We start from the raw sequence: 21,865 nt of genomic DNA on the forward strand, positions 1-21,865 counted from the left end.
AATGCTAAGTAACTGGAAATAATTTTCAATAAACCATACAAGAAATATTACGTGCATCAGCAACAGTAATTGCATTTTTAGTTATTCGAATGTTCTTTCATAGGAGAAAAATAGGCCGATAGCAAATATCCAGCATTTATTCAGTTGAAGTGCAATGGCTAGTTTTTTGCGGGTAAGCCAGGGCAAGGGCTGCCGGAGGCTTGTGCCTTCGGGCGGTTGGGATCATAGCGAACGCTGCTCTGCGGTGGCTCTGGCAGGGGCTTTGGGGTTGCTCTGCTTGAAGCGGCACTCGGGTCGCTTCCAGACACGTTCACCCGACTTTCAGTACGCGACGTCGTTCCCAAGGGCCAGGGGCACCGGGCAGAGGGCAGGACTTACAGCCTGGCCGGCATTTGGGGAGCGGCGCGGCGCAGCGATGCCGCATACGGAGCTGTATTATCGACACCCGGGGTATGGAGCTGTCATATGGACCGTGGGAGGTCAGGGGATGCCCACAGTGTCATCGGCACGTTGTGGCTGAAAACCCCCGGAGAGCCGCCGGGATGAGTGGAGAGGTCACTGGAGAGCAGAGTCATCTCCAGAGGTTTCTTCTGACCTGATTTTTTTTCCGAGAGTTGATGAAAATGGAGTGCTGGATCCGAAAGGCTCCTCACAAAGGATTGTGGTCAGTCTGCAGTTTTAAAAAACGGCAATTGGGTTCCTCAGTTGCATTCGAATAAACAAATGAACGTGAGGGAATTGGACCAGCTTGCAGCCGTTTGTCAGGCAATAAAAGGAGACTAAATTTATAAGGGACTGATTCACAGTGAATTATTCATTCAGCTCTTTCCCATATTCTGGGGCTGGTGTGAGAGCTGTTGATGAGGTTCCCAGCAGATAGCATCCAAACTATTTCAGATCTATGGGAGTGTGGCTGTGGCTTAATGCTATCAATACTTAGTGAGGTATCTTCTAATTAAAGGGAAAAGTGTGCAAGTTTTGCCAGAGGAATCTGAAAGCTCCTTCACACAGTAATTAAAATTTTAGTGGAACTTTTATGTTGCACACAGGGTAATTTCAGATGCAATCTACCCCTTAACAACAGAATCTCACAGTATTTTTATTGAGTTATTAATTATAGAGCGTGAAAGGTACAGTGGACATGCACATATAGACTTGGAACGCGGTCCTCTAATGAGCTACATTACATCTAACAAGAAACCACATAGCTGCATGTACACCTTAGCATGAGGATATGGTGGACAGGCAGCCAAACAGACCTCAAATAAGTCAAAGCTGAACTACTTGCCATTTCTTTTGTGAAAAGCAAAAGTGAGAAGTAATGTAATTCTGTGTTTGCTGATGCTTGGTTGTGCCAAGGGCAGCCCTTAGTGGGGGATGAATTAGCAAGTCCTCAGGCACTAGGTGAATGACAGGCTGTGCAAGACCTAAATTTGAAAATTATTTATGTTATAAAAATAAAGCAGGGAAAATCTGCCAAAATTTACAGCTCAAAGTAGGCCTGTTGCTGATCAGATACGATCCAAGCCTTTGCATTTAAAGCGAACAGAAATATTTAGGACATCTCTAATGCTGCATGATTACATCATTGCCACGTATGGAGTGCAGCTGCATTGCCCGATTCAGGTATCCAGCAGTGTTAGTCAAGCCGTGACACACCGACTTTATCGAGTATTAGAAACAATCCGTGAAAACCAATTAAATTTCTGTGTAGAAGCATCTGCAACTAAAAAGGGAGTATTAGCCTTTTTTTCATCAAAACCTGCACTGTTACATGACTGTATGCCATTTGATTTGTGTCCTTTTGACCAGAAAACTAAACACCTTGTCTTTCTTCCAAATGGCAATAGGAAGGAGAAGCTGCTGCAGCTGTAGATACTCAATGCAATAGGCTTAGAAACAGCATTTGCTACCTGACCTTTCGGTGAGACTGAGGGTAGTGTTTGCTGTTGTTTGAGGACTATAAAAATACTCTGCATTCCCAAAACACCCATTATCCTTTCATAGTAAGAAGTAGGAGGCTTATACGATTAGTCTTGCACTGGATAACGACTCAGTTGTTGGGCTGCTCATTATTGTTTTAATTTTTTGTGGGGGAGGGGAAAAACCTCATGTCTTTAGTGTACTGAGGGACTGTTGACCTTTCATTTTAAATTTCCGCTTAACATTTCAGCTGAAAGTAATCTGAGAAGGTTGCAGCCTGTGTCAGGGCCCCGCTGATATTCAGAGTCACATCCTCAAGTCCTAGGATTGGTGAAGCAGTTTTAATCAGCCTTTTCTCACTACCTTTAAAAAATAGGACCCCTATTTATGATCAAGACAAACACGATGAAAATTTCTGATATGCTATGAAACACATTTTTCTGAGATGGGAGAAAAGCCTTTAAATTCTTTCTAGTCCTATTCATACTATAAGATAGTAAATTGCTTTAACCAGCATCACCTTCCTTAAAAAAGAAAGGGGTCATAACAGCAAGGATAAATTGTTTGAGGGAAGATAGCAGGAGATTAGATTTTGTTGCTGAGGGTAATGCGTGTCCTGCAGGGCGGCGCTGGAGGTGGTTAAGCCAAGAGCTGTGCCTCTCTGAGGCACAAACGGTGCCGGCGGCTGCCTTGGGAGGCTCGGCTTCAGTTCCCGATCAGCAAGGAAACCACAGCTTTTATAGCTTCCCATGCAAAATTTACTGCATGCTATAATCTAAATCTTCAGCGATTACACTGAAACTAAGATGAAATGTCTGGGTTTAGGGCCAACATTCTTACTGTGTGTTTTGTACCTGATCAGAGGTTTTCAACCAAAAGGTCGGGTATTGGTTTCAATGAAAGAAATTAGTGATGGAAGACTTGAATTTACTCTCCGACAGAAGGCTGGGACTGGCCAAGAGCTGCTGTTGCTGTGACGGGCTCTCTGCCCTGGCTGGTGCCCTGGGGGATGCCCCATCCCAGCCGTGGGGCAGAGCCCGCTGGCGGCTCCGTGGCGTGCCCCACGTGTGTTCTGTGTGCCGGCCCTCCCCTCTTCTCCCGGGCTTTTTTCTGCGTGGTTTTGAACACCCACTGAGCCACAGCTGGGTGGTGGAAGCCTCCAGCTGAGGAGTCAGCCCCATCCTCGACAAGCTGCCAGAGCGGGGACCGTGGGACGCGTGCTTACCGCGCATCCAACGCACCCCTTGCTTAACTGAGGGCTGCCTTTTCTTTGGAGATCGTATACGTCCTAAGATGCTCCGAGACTCGAGGAGCGTTTCAGATTTAGATAGCTGCAAACTGGTACTTGCTCTTTGCTTGTACCACAAGAACAGGCTCCAAAATGGAAGTGGTCTAAATTTTATACAGAGCCTTACAGAAAATAGCTCTTTAGCAACAACACCCTCATGCATAGAAAATTAACTCAAATTTAAAAGATAATTTGCAGTGCCTTGAGTGCTGTGGTTTATATTGCTATATTTCAAGGGTTTGTATAATCTTTTCTTCTTAGTAAAACCTAGGAAATGAAGACAGCAGATTGTATCTGTGGAATAAAAATCCTTACTTTTCCTGAGTATTGCTTAAGGAACATCCAGCAAAGGACTACAACTGCCTGGTCCTGTGTGAGGATTATGCCTTTTAGCAGCTTGTTAACAGGCATCTGAATAACTGAAGTTAATTCTGTTGGATGTACAAGACTTGCTTTGAAGTTTATAATATTACAAAAAGAAGGCCTATAAATTAGGCTGGCTTGGCACCGCTACGGAGTGGGGGGAAGATGAGTGATGTCAGCATTGGGAAACGGACGCTTTATCTCTGAGCCCGTGGCGTGTTTCGTTGTGCTTCAGTTTATGCGAGGCCATTCGCCCCTGTCAGTGCTGCATCTCTGCAAAGGCCAGCGAGAACGGATTGCCTGGAGAAGATCGCAAAAAAAAAATGGTAGAAATATTCTTTGCGCATTGGCTGGCTTTATGCAGCACGGGGTTAGAGAGTTGCTTGTGTGGGTTTTATGGAAACTAAATTGAGATGTTAGTGCCTATTTACTGCTGCTGCTTTAGACTGAGCTAGGTGCGGGAGCAAGGGAAGAGGCGAGGAGAGATGGATGTGTGCACGCGTGGGTGCAGAGCATCCCTGGAGAGCGGGTCTCTGCCCCGAGTGGGCTGCAGCTTGGCCGAGCCCTGTGCCCCGGCTCAGGCTGGGCTCACCCGGCAGCGCTCGCCCGGGGCATCCTGATCGACAAGCGATGTTATTTTACCACCTGGCTGCACAATCCTGTCAACACGGTGTCATTCAACGGGTGACAAAAGACACCCGGCTCAGATTCCCCCCAGCCCATCTGGTTACAGGTAAAACAGCCGCCGACAAATGAGAAGGCATAATTACCCTTCAGGGCTGGATCCAGCCTCGAGCGCCGGGGCGGCTCTGTGCAGGGAGGTTGGGTGGTGGAGGAGGGAAGAAAAACAATTCTGCTGACGAGTGCTGCAGACTTGGGTAAATGCTTAATAACACTTGGGCCCAAACATCTCCTCCATCCTGCATTGAGAAACAGCGTGTAGTGTATGAAAAATGGCTGGCTGTTAGAGACCGAAGGTCTGTTGTGTTTTGTGCAGATGCTGGGACTCTCAGACTGACAAAGAAATTGGGGACACCCCTCTCCTGCAGGCGAGTGCCAGTCTGGTGGCCAAATCCCCATCCAGGCTTCGAGGCGCTCGCCCAGAGACTTGGGTGGACTCGGATAAGCTGCACAGTGAACTGTGGATCGGTGTAAATGGGACCTTGGGCTCTAAATGAGGTGTCTGAGGGGCTCTAAATTTTTTATGTTTGTTTTTTTTTTTTTAACTCCAGTCTATCTGTGGAAGTAGATTGTAAAGGAAAAAATGTCACTGAAGAGCCAACCAGGCAGAAGAGACCCTGGTGCATAAACACTGAAGTGTATCAGCTTTTCAGAGGAGCTCTGTTGGAGGCTCTTTATATGTTACCACCACTGATGATCAATAGAGTCTGGGAATTTTTTACTCTGCTCTTAACTTTCAAGTGATTTCCCTTTGAAGACATAAAATATCTTGAGAGAAACCTATTTAAAAGAAGTGCAAATTACACTCAGAACAGTACTTACCACCTCTTGAGATTTCTCCCTAAGGTTTAAGTTGATTTGTAGTTAACAACAACAACAAAGTGATGAAAATCGGTCCTTTTTCTAATTGTGCTTATTTGGGGGGAGAAAGTGACCTTAAATAGCGGGTTGGGTGTCGACTGTGTGGTGGGTTCGCTCTCCCAAATATTGCAGAGCCCTCCTCTTGCCCCACAGCTGCCCGGAGGCTGGGGGGCATCTCCAGGGCTTGCCGTGCTCCCCCGGTGCTGGTGTACCCGGTGCTCTGGGGCTGGTGCCCACCGCCGCCGAGGGCACCGCGGGGTCGGGTGCTGCCGGAGGAGCCTGCCGTGTGCTGGAAGAATCTGGCTGGTGGCTGTGGCCGCGTTAGCCCGGGCTGGCGCCGGGCTTCGGTGGGAGGACGGCAGGGGTGGGTGCTGGTGCTGGAGCTGTTTCACCCGTTTGTTGAGCTGGGGAAGTCAAAGAGCTGGGCCCTTCGTTCTGTGTCTGAGTACGAGCATGAAAATTGCAAAAGGGAACTGGCTTTTGGATGCCATCTGACTTTCCCTTGGCCCCCGCTGTCCCTTGAGCAGTGCCATCGTTTCCAGCTGTGCAACGAGCTTTGTGTGCCCAGGGGCGCAGTCCCACGGGGGCAGCCGGCACGAGCCCGGTCGTGTGCCCCCGTGGGTGCCTGAATCTTTGCACGGGGATGAACCGCAGAGTGCATTTACAGCTTGGTGTGAAATGAAGGTTGCAGTTTCTAAAGCAGGCTATTTTCTGGTTTGACTGTATACCAGCAGTTGAAATACTTGCTTTTTTTAAAAAAAAAAAAAGAGTGCACGACTCTCCAGATGGCTTGTCACTGGAGGGAGTTTTGCTGTCGCACAGGAGCCAGATCTGACCATCTTGTCCAGGGAATGAGCCGGGATGCTAACTACCTGCACGCAGCGGGTCATTTCCCGGCTTTGGAAAGGTCTTCCTCTGCACAGAGGAGTATTTTCAAAAGAGATCATTTATAAATTGTGTTCAGTGGCCAACACAACATACTGAGATCTTTGGAAAAGCGAGACCGCTTATGTATGGCCCTAAATGTGATTCTCATTTCCGTTGCGGGATGGATTGAATAATTAATTGTGACTAATGGTGCAAACGTGCTTTTTGCCCTGCTTGTTCGTTGTTTGTACCCTTGTATCTGTGGAAGCTACTTGTTCGTAAACACTTGCTGGCAGCAGCAGTTATGTTTTGCTGACAGACGTTCGGCCCAGGGGCTGTTTGTGAGCTCTTCTCCCAAGCCCTCCCTGGCTGCTCAGCTCCTCCCGGCCAGGCAGGGATGTCTCTGTGCCTCCGCTCAGCCTCCACCATCCCCAGCACAGCGGCCGAACCCCCCGTCGGAGCGGGGAGAAATCCCAGCAGACGTGTCTGTGCCCGGGGAGCGGTGCTGGGATGCATCGGGGGGGGGGGGGTAATGCTGGGATGCTCGGTGTCCCCTCGGGGCAACGGGCACCTGGGTGAGACACGCGGCAGTGCCGGGAGCTGCCGCAGGATCCGGGATGTACGGCGGCACAGGCAGCGACACGGCTCCTGCCGCAGTGGGATCAAGGCAGCCTGGAGCTACCACCGCTCCTCCTCACCGGGATTGCTTCGAGTAGAAGGTCTAAGCTCAGCCACATAGCTGGGCAGAGGCATGCTGGTTTTTATTCTTACAAGAACAACTGTAATGGAGGATGGAGACAATATTCTTATTAAATCAGGGTTTACTTGTAAAAATAAAGGTGCGGCCATTAGTGACTGTGAAGGATGGCCCCTACTTGTATCGCCGCAGCCATGAGAGCCTCTTGCTGGTACTGAAACACTGAATGGTGATGTTCATAACTTCTTAAAATTTCCAGTCACCTCTTAGCTGACACCTCTGACACCTAGGAGCTTGCAAGGGGGTATCCCCTTTGCGCCGGGGTCTTTCGTTGCGCAGATCCTCAAACAGGGCTACAGGCTGCAGCCCTGAGTTTGCTTTAGGCAACTTCAATTTCTGGGATGTGTTTTTTTGCTGTTGGGTGCAAAGCATCTTGGACTTTTATGATTGCCTTTTCTCATCTGGCAGTGTTCGAGAGCTCAAAATCCATCTCTAGGAAAGGAGCAGGACGTCAATGTGGTTTTTAGGTGTTTTGTTCTTTTTTCCTTTTGTGCAAACCCTACAGCAAGCGGTTTTTCCTGTCTGTAGTACGTGCCATGAGGCTGCTCTTGCCTTCAGGTTTATCTTGTTAGTAGCTGGTAGTAAATTATTGCGAGGTATGAGCCTGGTTCCTCTGCAAGGGCCAGCAGATGGGCAGCCCAGTATGGCCAGGCACCTCGTGGAGCTCCTGCCCGGTGTAGCAGACACTTGGGGTGCAGCCAGGGCTCCCTGCCCCTCCGGCTGATCTCAGTCTCGGTCTCTGCATGGGGAGGGCGATAAGGAGGTCTCCCCCCAGGGCTCAAGAACAGCAGAGCAAAGGCAGAGGAGCAGGAGGCATCCGGGGGTGGTGTGCGATTCTGTTTGGGGGACCTGCACGAGTCCCGCTGGTTTATTTGCTTCTCCCACTTGGTGAGAGGGATGCACACCCGAGTCCCGTCCCCCCGGCTGCTTTGGGGTCTCCTACAGAAGTGTGGCAGGAGGAAGCGCAAGTGTCTGATGGCAGGGAAAGCACCAGATTTGTATGGCTCCCTCAGCCAGAGAATAGGAATAAAGACTAAAGGAAGGCAGGCTGGTGGACGTGATGGGTGAACCTCACGGCTGTGGAGAACATGAAGCAACAGGATGAGCTCCCAGCATGCGAATGGGAGTGGAGGTGCTGGGGTGTCGGGACCACCCGGGGGTCGGAGACATCCCCAGATTGAGCAGGGCTGGGACCAGGCAGGAGCGAGTCTGGGGGAGACAAGGAAGGGAAACCCTTTGGAAACCACAGCCTTGGCATAACAACCTGGATTCCTCTCTCTTCTTTCTCCCTGACCGTGCTTGGTGGGCTTATACACCTCTTTTTTTGTCTGTGTTTTTGTCTCCACCCAGGGCAGTGATGGTGACTCAGTGGATAAGAACAAATGCTGCACACTATGTAACATGTCCTTTACCTCAGCAGTGGTGGCCGAATCGCATTACCAAGGGAAAATCCATGCCAAAAGGTTAAAACTGTTGCTAGGTGAACAACCAGCATTAAAGGCCACAGGTAGGTCCAGAGGCAGCGAGCCGGAGCAGGAGGGTCCGGCGCGGGGCGGAGCGGGCTCGCTGCGCCGAGGCGGCACGGCCGAGGCGCCGGCTCGGTGCCTGCGCGGCAAAAAATGGATAGCTGAGTGATGGAGGCCGGCAGAAGCAGCTATTCATTTGTGTTGCTGTCATAACAACCTTTAAAAATTGCTGATGCTCATTATTGCCTGCTTTGTTCACATAGATTAGTGGTTTATCAGCCAGGGCTGGCCTTTGTACGAGAGTCCTATCTCTGGCTCCATGCTTCTGAAATGTTTTGCTCGGTGGAAGGCAATATCTCCTCTGGGCACGAACAGCCAAGCCTTGCTTTAATTATCAGAAGTTATTCGACAGCTTAGCTAATATGTTTAATAAACCTTTCGTGTTACTGTACAGAACGGAATATCATTTGCTTTTACCTTAGAGGGAAATCTGGTCTTTAAAAACTGTTGGATCGATTGTCTTTTGATTTTTGCCCAGATGGGGATTCATGCTTTCCTCCACAGTGATTCCAATAATGCAAGCTTATTAACTTTCACATTTAAAAAGTCAAACGTTGGAATCGGATAATTTAACCATCTTATTGTTTGCTTAACCATAAAGTCCCTGCAAACCGCTAATATACTGTGAAACAAAACTTCCTCCGTGGTTGTCAGGCCAGAGGATACTCGAACAAAGTATTCTTCATGCTAACCAGGCAAGATAACTGGGCTGTGGTCCTGCGGACAGATGTATTTCAGTATTGCTACCAGTGGCCCTTCCTTCGGAACAGAATATAAATTTGGCTGTGCATTTTACATCCTGCCTAACATGATGTGCATAAATCCTAGGTATGATTAAATAAAGGGGGGTTGGCTCTGTGTGTGTTTTTGTTGCTTTTTTAACTTTACAGACTGTAGATGCTGGTGCATAGAATATCATTTGTCCTTTACCAGGATTGGCTTGGGAAACATTATCCGCTTTGCCTGAGGGAACATGGGGAATCGCTTTAGATGGTGGCTTACTTGTTTTAACTAACAAGTGTGCTCTCAGAAGGCTCGTTAAGTGAAGGTGCAGCAGAGTTCACGAGTCGCTGAGGTGCATCTGAAAACTGCCCCGTGCTTTGGGTACCAGGTGTGAATCCTGCAGGAGGTGAGGGTGCAGCTGTGGGTGGCAGGGGGTGCTGGCAGCTCCTGACCATCCCCGCAGCAAGCTGGGAGGATAAACTAATGTGATAATTTGCAGCTGACTCACTTTAGGACTCTTCAGGCCATTCTCTGCAGCTGGCAAATAATTACAAGGGCACCAAGAGAAGTAGCGTACTCGTTTATGGTATTTAATTGTCCAGTGCTTGCATTAGCGCTCAGAACCCCGTCCCTTGTGTGCAGCCTTCCAGCAGTTTCTTCTCTGGCACCAAAGGACCTGCCACAAAACCTCGTATTTCTGGTTAAATCCCGGCGAGTTTCTGAGGGTCACGGGGTGCTGGATTTCAGGGAATAGCACGTGGACCCATTCCCACATAAGTCGACGATTCAGATTCACCCGCCAGCAGGGAAAAAGTTTCTGTTTTCACCTCCAGGACCGTCGTTGCGGGTGAGACCCCGCAGGTCTGGTGCTCCTTGGGCAGGTCCGAGGGAGCAGCCGGGATTCCAGGGTCTGCCAGCGGAGCTGGAGCCCTGCGAAGGCAGATGGACAAACTGTGGGCAGTGGTTCTCGATCGATGGCAGGAGAGAATTGATCTTGGCACAGCAGGTGCCGGTGGAGATCTCAACCTCTGGTGAACCAACATTTCTGTTGGAAATGCAATTGGAGACACGCGTGGACTGGCAATAGGTAGACGAGAACCAGATGAGAACCCTCTCCTTTGTTAGAGACTTCTCTGAAGCGGTGCCGAGGCTGACTTACCATGGGATCTGTGCAAGACTGTGCAGCGACCAGCCCTGCCGTGCTGCCCGTGCATACAGAGGCTGTAGGGCCCTGACAAGGCAGGGCTTTCCAAGAGCTGCAACTTTGCATCGTGTTCTTATCTAATTTTTTAATCATCTGGATCAGCCTCGCAAAGGCTCTAAGTGAGCTGCACTGCATGCTCCAAGAGTAATGGGCTCTTCAGCTGTCATAATCTCTAGGAAAGAGTAACTCAAGGACTCATCAGCCCTTCCAGACACTTGATCTGGAAGATGAAGCTGAGCTGCAGGAATACATTAATAAGCACCTCCTTGCTCTCCAGTAGTTGTCAGAAATGTGCCCTTTGGACACAGCATTTTTCTGGGCTTCCTACAGAGTCGCTCAGCATTTTTTCCACTGGATTTTTGTCCCAGTCCTTCACGGCTGGCACCGGGGGGGCATTTAGTCTCTCGGACAGAGCTTCAGAGATTCCTGTGCTCATGAGTCCTGGGAGCTGACCATGCACAGCCCTGAGTGTGCTGGATGCTCCTGGGGAGGAGGAGGAGGGTCCTGCCCTCGGGGGCTTCACACGTGTCTGTGACAACCGCGTGGCCCGGCTGCGGGGCTGCAGGTGGCTGTGCAGGGTTTGAGCAGGAGCTGTGCTGTTTTCGGTAGGAGAATTTATTATCTAGCCATTTTTCTTCCCCAGCTCCATGGAAAGGCACTCCAGAGGCTCTTGTGCATCGTCCTTAAAGCCCCGATTGCCAGAAGGCCTGTCAGCGTTTCAGCGTCAGCTTTGAGACCCCGGCGATGGAGGCTGGAAGTGCTGGTGGTGGAGCTGTTCTTTGCTCCGGCCCTCTGTAATTAAAGGGCTGTTGGGTGCGCTCAGTCCCGGAGCCCCCTCTGGCACTGCGGGAGCTGCGGGACAGGGACGTGGCGCGTTCCCCATCACCATGTGCTGGGATGAGTCGTGGTTTGTTTTCCCTTTGATTTTCATAAGGGAGATAAATAACATTTAATATAAGATTTATCTGCTCGGAAGTAAGCTGCTAACTTGCAGCACTTAAGAGGTATTGATAATCACCAGCGTGTCACTGCTGAGGGATCCAGCCCCTTCTGATGTTCCGGAGACCTGGAAGTTGAGCCCAATGACCGAGGAGCAGGTGCTGGCGATTTGGGAGGCACGAGCTCATGCTTGCAGTGTAATGGGTTAGCATTTTTAAAAGAGATCAAGCTGCCGTTCTGATCATAACACGGTAATCCTTCAGATGGTTAAATGGATTGAATGTTTTATTTGCTGTTTCCTTAAGCTCTTAAGAGGAAAGTATTTTTTAACTTTCATGTGTGATCAAAAAAAGTGAGAAAGACTCTACACAAATATTTGAACTCTCATAATCTTTTAATTAAAAAAAAAAGCTTAAAATGTTTTCAGAGTTCCCCAAGTGCTCTTATTGTGGCTGAGATTAAACATGGTTAATCTGAAAAGGTATTTTAGTGGCAATAGGCAAGTAAAAATAGGTAATAATCTCCAGATTTCAATGTCTCATTTTCAGCCTTGCACAAAAATTTATTCTGCTACCCTAAATTTTTGTGAAATTCTGTGTTGACGATTTGCTTAATTAGTGCGTCTGTGTGTAAAGGGAGGAAAGAATTTGTGAAATTCTTTGCACAATAGTCTTCACGGGAGTCATTTCATTCACACAGACATACAGTTGCCTCTGTGGAGCGTAGCATCTCTTTAAATTGCACAGTAACAAAATGAATTTAGGGGATAAAATGAAGACTAATGAATGCAGTCAAAACTGCAGGGGAAATTTAAGGAGAGTTCTTGAGCTGTTGGAAGAGCAGCGTTTTCCAGTAAAGGTAAAAAAAAAAAAGCATCGAAAAATACGTAATACTCTCAGCAAAGGTGAAAAATTTGAAAAATGCCTGCAACTGGAATTCTGATCCTGGCCATGGTTCCTGGAGGCAGCGGCTCTGAACACGCTGTGCTGCAGGGCTGCCGTGGGACCTGGAGCCACTGACGGTCGCCAGAAATTCCCTGAGGCTTCCCCTCTGCAGAGCAGCTCCTCTCCAAATGCAGCGCCCTGTGGCTTCATCCTGGACTCACATCCATTTCCAGCCAGAAAGCGGCAGAGGGAAGGATTTCTGCAGGTATGTCCTCTGGTGCCGACATCCAACGTGTGTCTGAGTACTGAACATTCTTCCCTGCAAGCAGCGTAGTGCCAGAGCGCTGCTTAATATTGTACCTGAGAGCAGCTCAGGGGCTTCCCAACGAGTTGCACGTCGCAAGGTGAAATGTTTATCTCAACTCTGCTGAATTGGTAAAGAACAGACTTCCCTCTTGTCACCATGGAGGTTACATCAATCCTAAGCTCTGAGGAACCTGTGCTCTGCGTAGTACATAAAGCGGTGCAAGACATGAGCGTACGTCCTACTCTGTGCCCTGACAGTTCTGTTCCCCCCCATTCCTACCAGCTAATTCAGATGCGCTTTCTGATCACCTTAAGCTGCAGCACCCCGTCACCTGCCTTCGGGAGGGCTCAGATCTGCTTTACAGCTGCATGTGGACGCATCTGCTTCCGAACAGACCGCTGCTTGATATTCTGGGTTCTCTGTCTCGCCAATCTCGTAGAAAGTGACATCTATTCTCAGTCCCCTTATGGAGTTACACCTTCCCTTTCAATTTTATCATCTTAATGAAATACAGATCTCTCATTTCTCTGCTGGTGCTTTCAGGAGAGGGAGAAGTGTCTTAACAGTCGGGTTTTTCACAATCGGAGAGCGATGTCTCATCACTACAGTGAAGCATTTGTGATCTTTTCTGTTGCTCCTTCCGTACAAGGTTGTAGCCCTCAGAGGCTTTATGTCACTGCTATTGCTGATGAATTTCTCTAGTCATTTCCAACATCTTCTGTCAGCTTGCATCCAGTCATCAGCATGAGTTCTAAACCAAAGAATTGTGGGGGGAAATAGCTGCTGCCTTCATTGATCAAAGCGTGGGTACCTGCAGGCATCGTTTCAGAAAGGTGGAAATTGGCCCCTCGGCACCGGCAGTGCCGCAGTGCCGACGTGAGTCACGGCGTCGGGAGGTGCTGGGGCTGGCGTGCGCCGGCTGCTGCCAGGGGAGATGCCAGCACCAGGATCCCCTGCGTTCGGGGTGAGGAATAAGGGCGTGATTTTGTCAGCAGCAAAAGTTACCTTGGCTTTTTTACCTCCTCGTTCTCTAGTTCCTAGCGTGGGGTTTGCGTTTCAGATGTGCCGAAGGGGACAGAGCAAATGGCTTTCAGGTTTGGGTGCGAGGATCTGTCCGGCGGCAGCTGGAGTCTACCTTAGCCCCAGATTTGTCTTCTGAAGAAAACGGAATTTCTCTAGTGCCCTGTTGTTGTGGCTCAGTTACTTACGCATTCTCATGCTCGGTTCCTGGAGAGTGGCAATGATAAGAAGTTGGGTGCCCTTTAAGTACAGCTATGAATAAAAAGCTTTGCATGCAAGAAATAAGTCAAACATTAGTTCATTGCCAGAGTGTTAAAGTGTTTCTAACTTTATATTTTGCTTCTTGCAGCAAAGTAAGACTTTCTCACTTCCCTCCCACAGCAAAAGGGAACGTAAGGCAGACTGTCATGAGCTATTTAGCATTTTGAAATACTTGAAATAGTCAAACTAGCAGCTTTTATGTTTGTGTTTTAGATGGAGAAACATTTTTAACATTTGACGTTTTGTGAGTGTTTATTATTAATTTTCATGTCGCTGCTCAGGGAATGATGATATTTTCTGTTCTGTAGTAGTTATGTAGCGCGTATCAAAATGATAAATCCACATTTGTGGAGAAGTCAACCTTCATCTATTTCTCTTAAGGAGGATTTGGAAGACACAGGATGTTTTCATTAACTGTCAGGCTGGGTTCAGCACACCTTAGGACTGGTGATAGTTGTAAACAGAACCTGAGGAACGTGGCTTTACAAGAAAATATTTTGTATTGTGAACGCTGAGAGGAAATCCCTGCCACGCGGGAGCACCCGTGCGATGCCGGCCGGGGCTCTCTGCTGTGGGGGCTGCAGCCCACGGGGTCGAGGGGAGCCAGGCATGGTGGTGGGCTCGGAGCAGGGCTGGGGTGAGTGGGGGGGGGGGCTCTGGAGCAATCCCCCGAAGCAGGAGCGCTGCTCCCACTGACAGCCTCCCTCCTGCGCTGCATTTGGGTGAGCACAAGCCCCCAGCCTCATCGAGAGGGGCTCGGACGTGCAGCCACGGGGCCGCCGGGCCGGCTGATGGCTGAGCAGCAGAGAATGCTTCAGTCGTATTTCTTTAGCGAGCGGGAGATATAACTCCTGCAGACACCACCAGCTCTGTGAACTTCAGCCTCCCTGGTTCCCCTCTGGCGGCAGCTAACATATAAACAAGGAGAAAGCTGACCAAAAGATCTGATAGATTTAACTTTATAGCCTGGGGCCTGCGGAGCAGCAAGTCAAGTATATCACAGAGCTCCTGGACAGCAGTAATAACTCGTGGTTTATAATGGTCCAGATGCCCAAACATCTCCGGGGCTGTGCGCGGTCCCCGCGCAGGGCAGCTCTTGGCGTGACTCCCTCCTGCACGGAGGCTCTTTGGGCAGTGCCCGCGGGCGGTCGCAGAGATACGTGAGCAATCGGCACGCTACTCCTGCTTTTCATGAGCCAAGCGTACGTGAAGCCTTGCGCGATCTTAGTTTGGGCAGGCAATATCGCTCCTTCCTAAATTTGTTCTTCGACACCATGCGTTGGCCCCCGGCTCTGCTCTTTGGTGTACTTGCACTGTTATTTATGTTGCGTGCACCTCGGAGGGGCTGGGGGTGCGTCTCTTGTGCTGGAACCGTAGGTGTTAGAAAAGATGTCGGGTTTAGGAGCAAAATACAGCTGGGTCCTTCCTGAGCCCTGCTTGCTGCCCGCCAGCTCTGTCGGGAGCGGTTTTTCAGGACGCGGCAGAGCCGACGACGACCTCGGCTGCCTCGGCAGAGCCGGGACGTGTCGGAGCGCAGTCCCGGCCCCAGCGCGCTGCAAGGGGCGGCGGGGCCGAAGGCAAAGGAAAACGGTTTTCTTTGTTGGCGTTGTGCTTGGTTTCTAACTAGGCTAGTTAAATGGAGGGCGGGCAGAGATTAGGCAGTGGAATCCTCTGGTGGGGTGAAATGAATCCAAATGAGCGGGCGGGCGGTTCGCGAGACAGCTGAACGAGGAGAAGAAATATCTTCTGCAGGAGCCAGTTGTGTAATCACTTTATTAACTAATTCCCGAAAGAGCCCGTGCTGTGGAGAGCACTGGCGGCGGCAGCAGAAGCCAGGAAACTCTCCTCCAGGTGTTTCTCCAGAGGCAGCCTGGTGAGGAGGAGGATGGTGCCTCAGCCAACCGTCCAGCCCGGGAAACTCTGATACCTTGGCAGTTGTCATCAAAAACAATAGAAGCTTATAAACCCCTGGAAATTGATAAGGTTGTAAGTAATGTTATATGAAAGATACAATTTCCTTGAGGAAAGTTGATAGACGTCCCTTCCCGAGCAGGTCAGCAGAAGATTTATAACAATGTTAACTTCCTTGAGCTGTGGGGTCAATCACAGTGGGCTTCAGTTGTAATTATACATCTAAATATATCCCTGTTTTGCTCGCTGCTGCCATTCCCGGTATCAGACACCGAGGTGGGTTTGTCACTTGCCAACCCGTGCTCTCATCAGGGCTCAGCTGCAATAGCACGGAGCCTCTTGATCAAAGGAGAGCGATCAAGCTCCTCTACACCACCTTAAAATTTGCCTATTCTTGTATCACAGAGAGAGTGGTTTGTTAATTATTTAGACAGAAGACATTTCATCTGGAAAAGGAAAACCACATAAAAGGGAATTTTTGAATGAGGTGTGATAATTAAGTGCTAGTCATTGTATATTTTTGTATCCCAGTGCTATCTGAACTTTCTTTTACTTTAAACTGTTTTTCCAGGGCTTTGTGACTTCTATTGTACAAAGCAGGAAAACTCTGGCAAACAAGGTGCAGCTCCATTGTGTAAAGACTTAATCGCCCATTTTTCTCCGAAATTATCTGGGGGTCGTGTTTGTGTTCCCACATGGCCTCTTGGCAAATCTGAAGGGAAATGGGATTAAATTAAGGTTGTGGGTTGCCGGTACCTGTCAATGTGAATATACTTGGATGAGGGGACTGACTATTGAATATTTTTTTCATCTGTCACAATTTAGAATTAGTGCAACTTTCCCTATTCTTTCTGAGACTAAATAAAGTGAAAAATAAGAATCCTGAGATAACGATAAATCTGTCTATCTTGAGAAGTAGATGGCTTTGCATGTTTTGTTTATTCTCCACTGGCAATTTTTCCTGGAAGTAGCAATTTAAGCAGGATAGGTTTAGCAGGTTTACTCACAACAGTGATAAGACGTGTAACCGCAATGAGAGCATTCTCCTTTCCCAGCTAGTGAAATGCAGATAGTTGAGGAGCAGTCCCTTTCATGCTGCTTTTTTTATGAGAAATGGTAGATTTCCGAGCCGTACCATCCAAAATATCCAGTGGGACCCTGTAACTGCTGCTAATTATTCCCCGTGTCTAATGTGGGATCTGCCTCAGGGTCTGCCGTTACTCAGACAGCACCAGTAGCCTGGAAGAGCTCACGTCTGAACGTTTCCTTTTACAGAAACCACTCTGAGCTCCCTAAAGCAGCCGCACACGGATAATCCCCCGGTGGTACCGTCACCGCACCAGCGGAGAGACTCGGACAGGTACTGCCAGCTCTGCGCAGCCTGGTTCAACAACCCCATGATGGCACAGCAGCACTACGATGGCAAAAAGCACAAGAAGAACGCGGCCAGGGCCGACCTCCTGGAGCAGCTGGGGAAGACCCTGGACCTGGGAGAGCTGAGAGGTGAGAGCGCCGGTACGTGGAGAGCGAGGACCCGCTCCCCGTGGGATCTGGGGACCGCAGCGATGCTGCCCTTGCCCGCCGCACTGTTCCTCTGGTCAAGTGGTGCAGGGGAGACCGTGGTGCTCTTACTGCTTTACGAGGTTCCCGCTACCGTAAAAAAAAAATCCCCTCCTCTAAGATGACGGTCTGCAGTTTTAGCAGCATCCTTTACGAGTTGTTTCCTAGGTATTTCTTTCGCCTCTTCCCAAAATAGTCCCTTCCATTAGCACACACTTCTGTCCTCCAGCAAATGCGGCCTATCCCTGTTTGCTGAGAGAGGAGAACGCGTTAAAGCGCTCGGCCCCGCAGGGAAATGGGGATGGGGACATTTGTTGCTGGAGGCAGAGCACTCCCTACATCTCCCTGATGGAGAGCCGGGCATTAGCTGTCTTCTGTGATTTAATTAGTGCTTGTAAAATGCTGCAACAGCCCTGGGTCAGCAGCAGAAAAGGGAAACCGAGCATTTGCCATGGGTATGTTAAACACAAGTTTTCCGTGTTCCCACTGAAGGGAGAGCAGCCGTCCATCCATCCATCTGCCCGTCCGTCCGTCCATCCCGGCCCCGCTGGGAGGTCAAGCCGTGTGCCTTCCCGGCTCTGTGGGTGCTGGCTCCCATGGTGTCCCTGCGGGTGCTGCGCCCTGGGGTCACCTGGATTTGGCCTTTGCATCCCTCCTGGAGGGAGCCCACCTCATGCGGAGCCCCTCCGTGGCTGCCGGAGCCCCCGAGCATCCCCGGTCCCTCCGGGTCGCAGCTGCCGCCTGGCACCGATGAAGGACCAGCTCCGTCACACTGTGCCTGTTGATGGAGATGTGCTAATTTATACCGGCTGAGGATGCGGCTAAGACTGAACTCTGAACAAAGCGCCTCTTGAATATAGAGGTGTAATTGCAGGAGGAGAGGTACGAGCCTCCTGTTGAAATTTTTCTCTGTGGTCTTGATTATAATCCTCTGTGCACACAATGTATTTAACTGAAGCAGGCTGAGGAAAAAGTGCAGGTTTGATTTTCAAAACCATGCGGGAGAGGAAGACTGGTTTGCCAGCAAGACATTGCATTAACATTTTAAAATACCTTTTTTTTTAAACTCTTTGCTAAATGAAATAATTTTCCTTTAAATACTAATGACTATGCAGTATATTGTGCATTTCTTGATCTCAAATAAACCTTGTAATGGTTATCCAGATCCTTCGTGTGCTACCTAGTGTGACTCACAATGCCATAAATGATTCATGTGGCTGAGTCACTGCCCGCTGTTGAAAATATGCAGGGAAATAAAACCTGGGACAATAACATGGAAGTGCTTAGTACTTTGAACTGTGCCAAGCTCAAGAGTGGCTGAGGATGTCATTAACTGTAAATAAATCAATTGTGAAGTGTTTTATTCATTTAGCTGGTGCCTAGGAGAGTTGAAATTGGAGGGCTTTACGTACTCATCAGCCCGTGTTGGGTTTTAACTTTATGGTGGTTCTGTGCGTGGTTGAGATTTGCAGCTGAACCTAGTGTGGTCCTGCCAGCGGCCATCGATCGCAGGAGAGGGGGACTGCAGAGCTGCGCCGTGGCTGTACGTACACATCCCCAGGTACAGCGGGAAGCCAGCTTCGGTCCTCTGGTTGGACACTTCCAGGCTGTTGTTTTGGAGTCTGCAGTTCACGGGTGTCCAGTGCTTTCTAAAGCCGACAAACTGCACAGCCAGACTCGGTGAGCCAGGGAAGATGTCCTTGAGCCTGCTGATGGTGTCCTGCAAAGCTTGCCTCTGCTGCTGGAATAGCAGTATGGCTGGGTAATCCTCTTTTTCACGGTTTTTTTTAACTAGGGGCTGTGATACGCTCTCCTGTACGTGTTTAGCTGTGAGGCTAGAGCAGATCTCTGCAACAGCCAACGTGGAACAAGATCTGCCTTCTGTCCGAGAAAATAGCCTTACCTTGGCAGGTAAAATCATATCTGACTTCAAGAGAAATGATAACAGTGGCAGTTCAGAGATAGCCGGTGGCGGTCTGTCCCAGGTTGTCAGCGAAATCTTGTCTGGCCATTGCTTTCGATGTCCGGCGGGTTTGGTGTTCGGCAGTACGTGGTAGGGATTGTAGCCGTGTGCTCTCCCTGCTCTGTGCTTGTTTTGCTACCTCGGTATTCGCTAGAATGCAAACTCATTTCCTTTCCACGGTATCCCCAGTGGCTTCTCCCATCACAACTTAAAAATTAATTCTATTTTGACTGCTGTGGGAGACGAACATTTGATGCATTGTGTAAGCCTGGAACAAGCAGTGTCAGTTGAAGTACAACATTTCAGCAGCCTTTGATGTTTTGATAATGACTATAATAAAATATTTATTGATAAATATGAATGTCTATTTGGAGAAATAAGAATAGAGATATATTTTTGGACAACTGATATTTATAGGAAACAAAAGCATTGATTCTTCTCGCCAAGTGCTCATCCTGCAATTTTGAAGTCTTATTTTCTTCTCAGAAATGAGAAAGAGGAGAAAAAAGAAAAGAAAAAAGAAACCTCGCTAACAGCACCACTTCTGCAGTCTGTTTTGAGTTAAAGCCGCAATACGTGCGAGTGCACGGTCACGCAGCGCACACGCTTTGGCCGAGCGGATGGTGCTTTCCGGGTGATGGGCAGTGCACGCTGCTGCTCCGGTCAATCCGAGCAGCTTCGTGTGGCTTTCCAGCCTCGCCAGCAGAGCCAGTCCAGGCCCCCCTGCTCCCAGGGCTGGCCTGGAAACCCCTCTGCTCTTACTCGTTAGGACAGCACGCGGCCATACGCTGAAAGACGAAGAAATCAAGAGTTTTCTTCCTGCAGAGCTGCCTCCTCTGGCTGCCGCTGCGCCCCAGCCTGATCCTGGAGTGGATCATAAAAAGACAAAAAGCGGTGGGTATGGTAACGAGCCCTGAATTCTGGGCTCTTCCCCCGACAGCTTGCGCCTGTTCAGCAACACTGAGCAGAAGCTGCTCCGTCGGAGGCACCGGCGCGGCTCCGTCTGGCAGCTCTCGCCTTCCCACAGCCTGCGCCAGGCAGAAAGAGAAGGGCGGTTTTGCTCCATCGGGTCACATTTCACCAGTTTTGCTTCACGTCTGGCATTATCCATCGCTGCGCTCTCTTTCGTTCCTCCTCCGATGCAGGTGGGCTCTGCAGGGGCAGAGGCTTCGTAGCAGTGACTGGCAGATCTCATTCGTGGGGAATTTAATTAATAACGGACCCTGCTTATTGCTGGTGCTGAGCCAAAACCCCACAGCTCTCTCTGCAGGCTGGTACAGTGTTTGAAAGTCTGGGCTTCGTTACACAGATTCAGTGTGCCCTTGGCCTTTCCCTTCCCTATATGTAAACCTTTGAATGAACAAATGAGCAGAAGACTTAACGTACAGACAAACCCTCCGTCATCTCATCACTGTTTATAACCTGAGCTTCAGCACCTTATTGCGTGAAAACAAATGACTTGCCAAGGCACCTTGGGCTCTCTTCGATGCGTGCCGGTAAAACTTGAATTTTACGTAGCGATGGCAACAGATTCTGGGCCAGCCTTGTGTACCTGGAGCGGATTAGATGGGATCCTGTAAACTGCAGGAACGTGGGTCTTCTTCCTGGGGCACTTGGTCCCTGGTGAACAAGAAAAGCACCAGGCCCTGGTGCAGAAACTGATGCCTCTCAAGGGGATTACACTGTGAATCCCTAAAATAAAATACAGCAGCCTCTGCAGTAAAGCAGGATCGGGACGACTGCATGGGGATGTTGTCACCTGAAGCCTTTGTATTTTCAGGTAAATTGTCATAGTTGCAGATGCTATCTTGCAAAATCAGGCAAAGAGCTGATTTTCATTTTCCTTCTCAGCTCATAATTTCTTTGTATGCCTTATAAATACTTTTCATTCTGTGCTGTCACTTTTGGTTAGTAAAAAGCAATTTAACACGTACTCCCCTGGAATGTGTTTTAATGCATTTTATGCATAAGGACATTAATGACTTTACTTGTTAATATTTTATTTAATGGATATAGGGGCACATTCAATTTTACATGAATGCATGTCATGATGCAGGGGGGGGGAATGCTGATGTGTCATGAGGATGCCAAAGTAGATGTGAACACAGAGAGAGCACAGGCTGCTCTGATTGGGACCACCTTCCTATTGCAGACTGCCTGCTGTGCTAATACTCAACTCCAACACGCTTTGGTTGGGTGCATTTGATGAAACCACAGTTTTGGCCAAGTTGGCAGCTTCGGTGAGCTCCAGTGAGATCACACACTGTTAATTTTGGTATTCTGGAGGTCATTGGTGCCTGTGGTTTCATCCTGCAGTTCATCTGAGGCTGATTCCCTTTCTCCGTGTCTTGTTTCGGTGGAGTTAATGTCGCACTCAAGACTTTTCCTGTACAAGTCCATTTCGGGATGCTGGATTTCAGCGGAGCGGTCCTGCAGCAGGAACAACGATCCCGGGCGCAGGGGTGCGAGGCAAGCGGGAGCGCGGCTGCGCCGGGACAGCGCGGTGTTGGGGAGCGCGGTCCGGCTTCTGGCATCTTCCCAACCGGCTGGTCCAGCCCCGGCAATGTTTCCATCCAGCTAAAAACGTAGCCGTGTGCGCTAGCAGCCGTGTTAGTCCGCTGAGCACGAGCGAGTTCACAGGATCGGCCCGTTCCGTGGCTGCGTTTTCCAGCCGGTGGGAAGAGCTGCTGCAGTGGAGCGGTGCCAAGTCCCCCCCAGCGCTGGACGTGGGGAGGGGGGACAGGATTCCCCCTTGTTCATCATCATGAGCAGCCTTGACATGCTGGTGGAAGAAAATCAGTGTCCCCAGTTAGGAACTGTAATCGCT

The 21,865-nt window shown here is 49.4% G+C and overlaps 1 protein-coding gene across 2 annotated transcripts in view; it reads left to right on the forward strand.

The window, feature by feature from the left end:
- ZMAT4 (zinc finger matrin-type 4) overlaps positions 1-21,865 on the forward strand; it is a 69,581-nt gene that overhangs the window by 34,966 nt on the left and 12,750 nt on the right. For both annotated transcript variants that reach the window (XM_052805843.1, XM_052805844.1), the window contains 2 exons: positions 8,091-8,247; positions 16,791-17,018. In XM_052805843.1, coding sequence (XP_052661803.1) covers positions 8,091-8,247; positions 16,791-17,018 — 385 coding nt within the window. The remainder of the gene's footprint in view (positions 1-8,090; positions 8,248-16,790; positions 17,019-21,865) is intronic.

The sequence above is a fragment of the Harpia harpyja genome, chromosome 13, assembly GCF_026419915.1.
Source record: "Harpia harpyja isolate bHarHar1 chromosome 13, bHarHar1 primary haplotype, whole genome shotgun sequence".
Classification (NCBI taxonomy): domain Eukaryota; kingdom Metazoa; phylum Chordata; class Aves; order Accipitriformes; family Accipitridae; genus Harpia; species Harpia harpyja.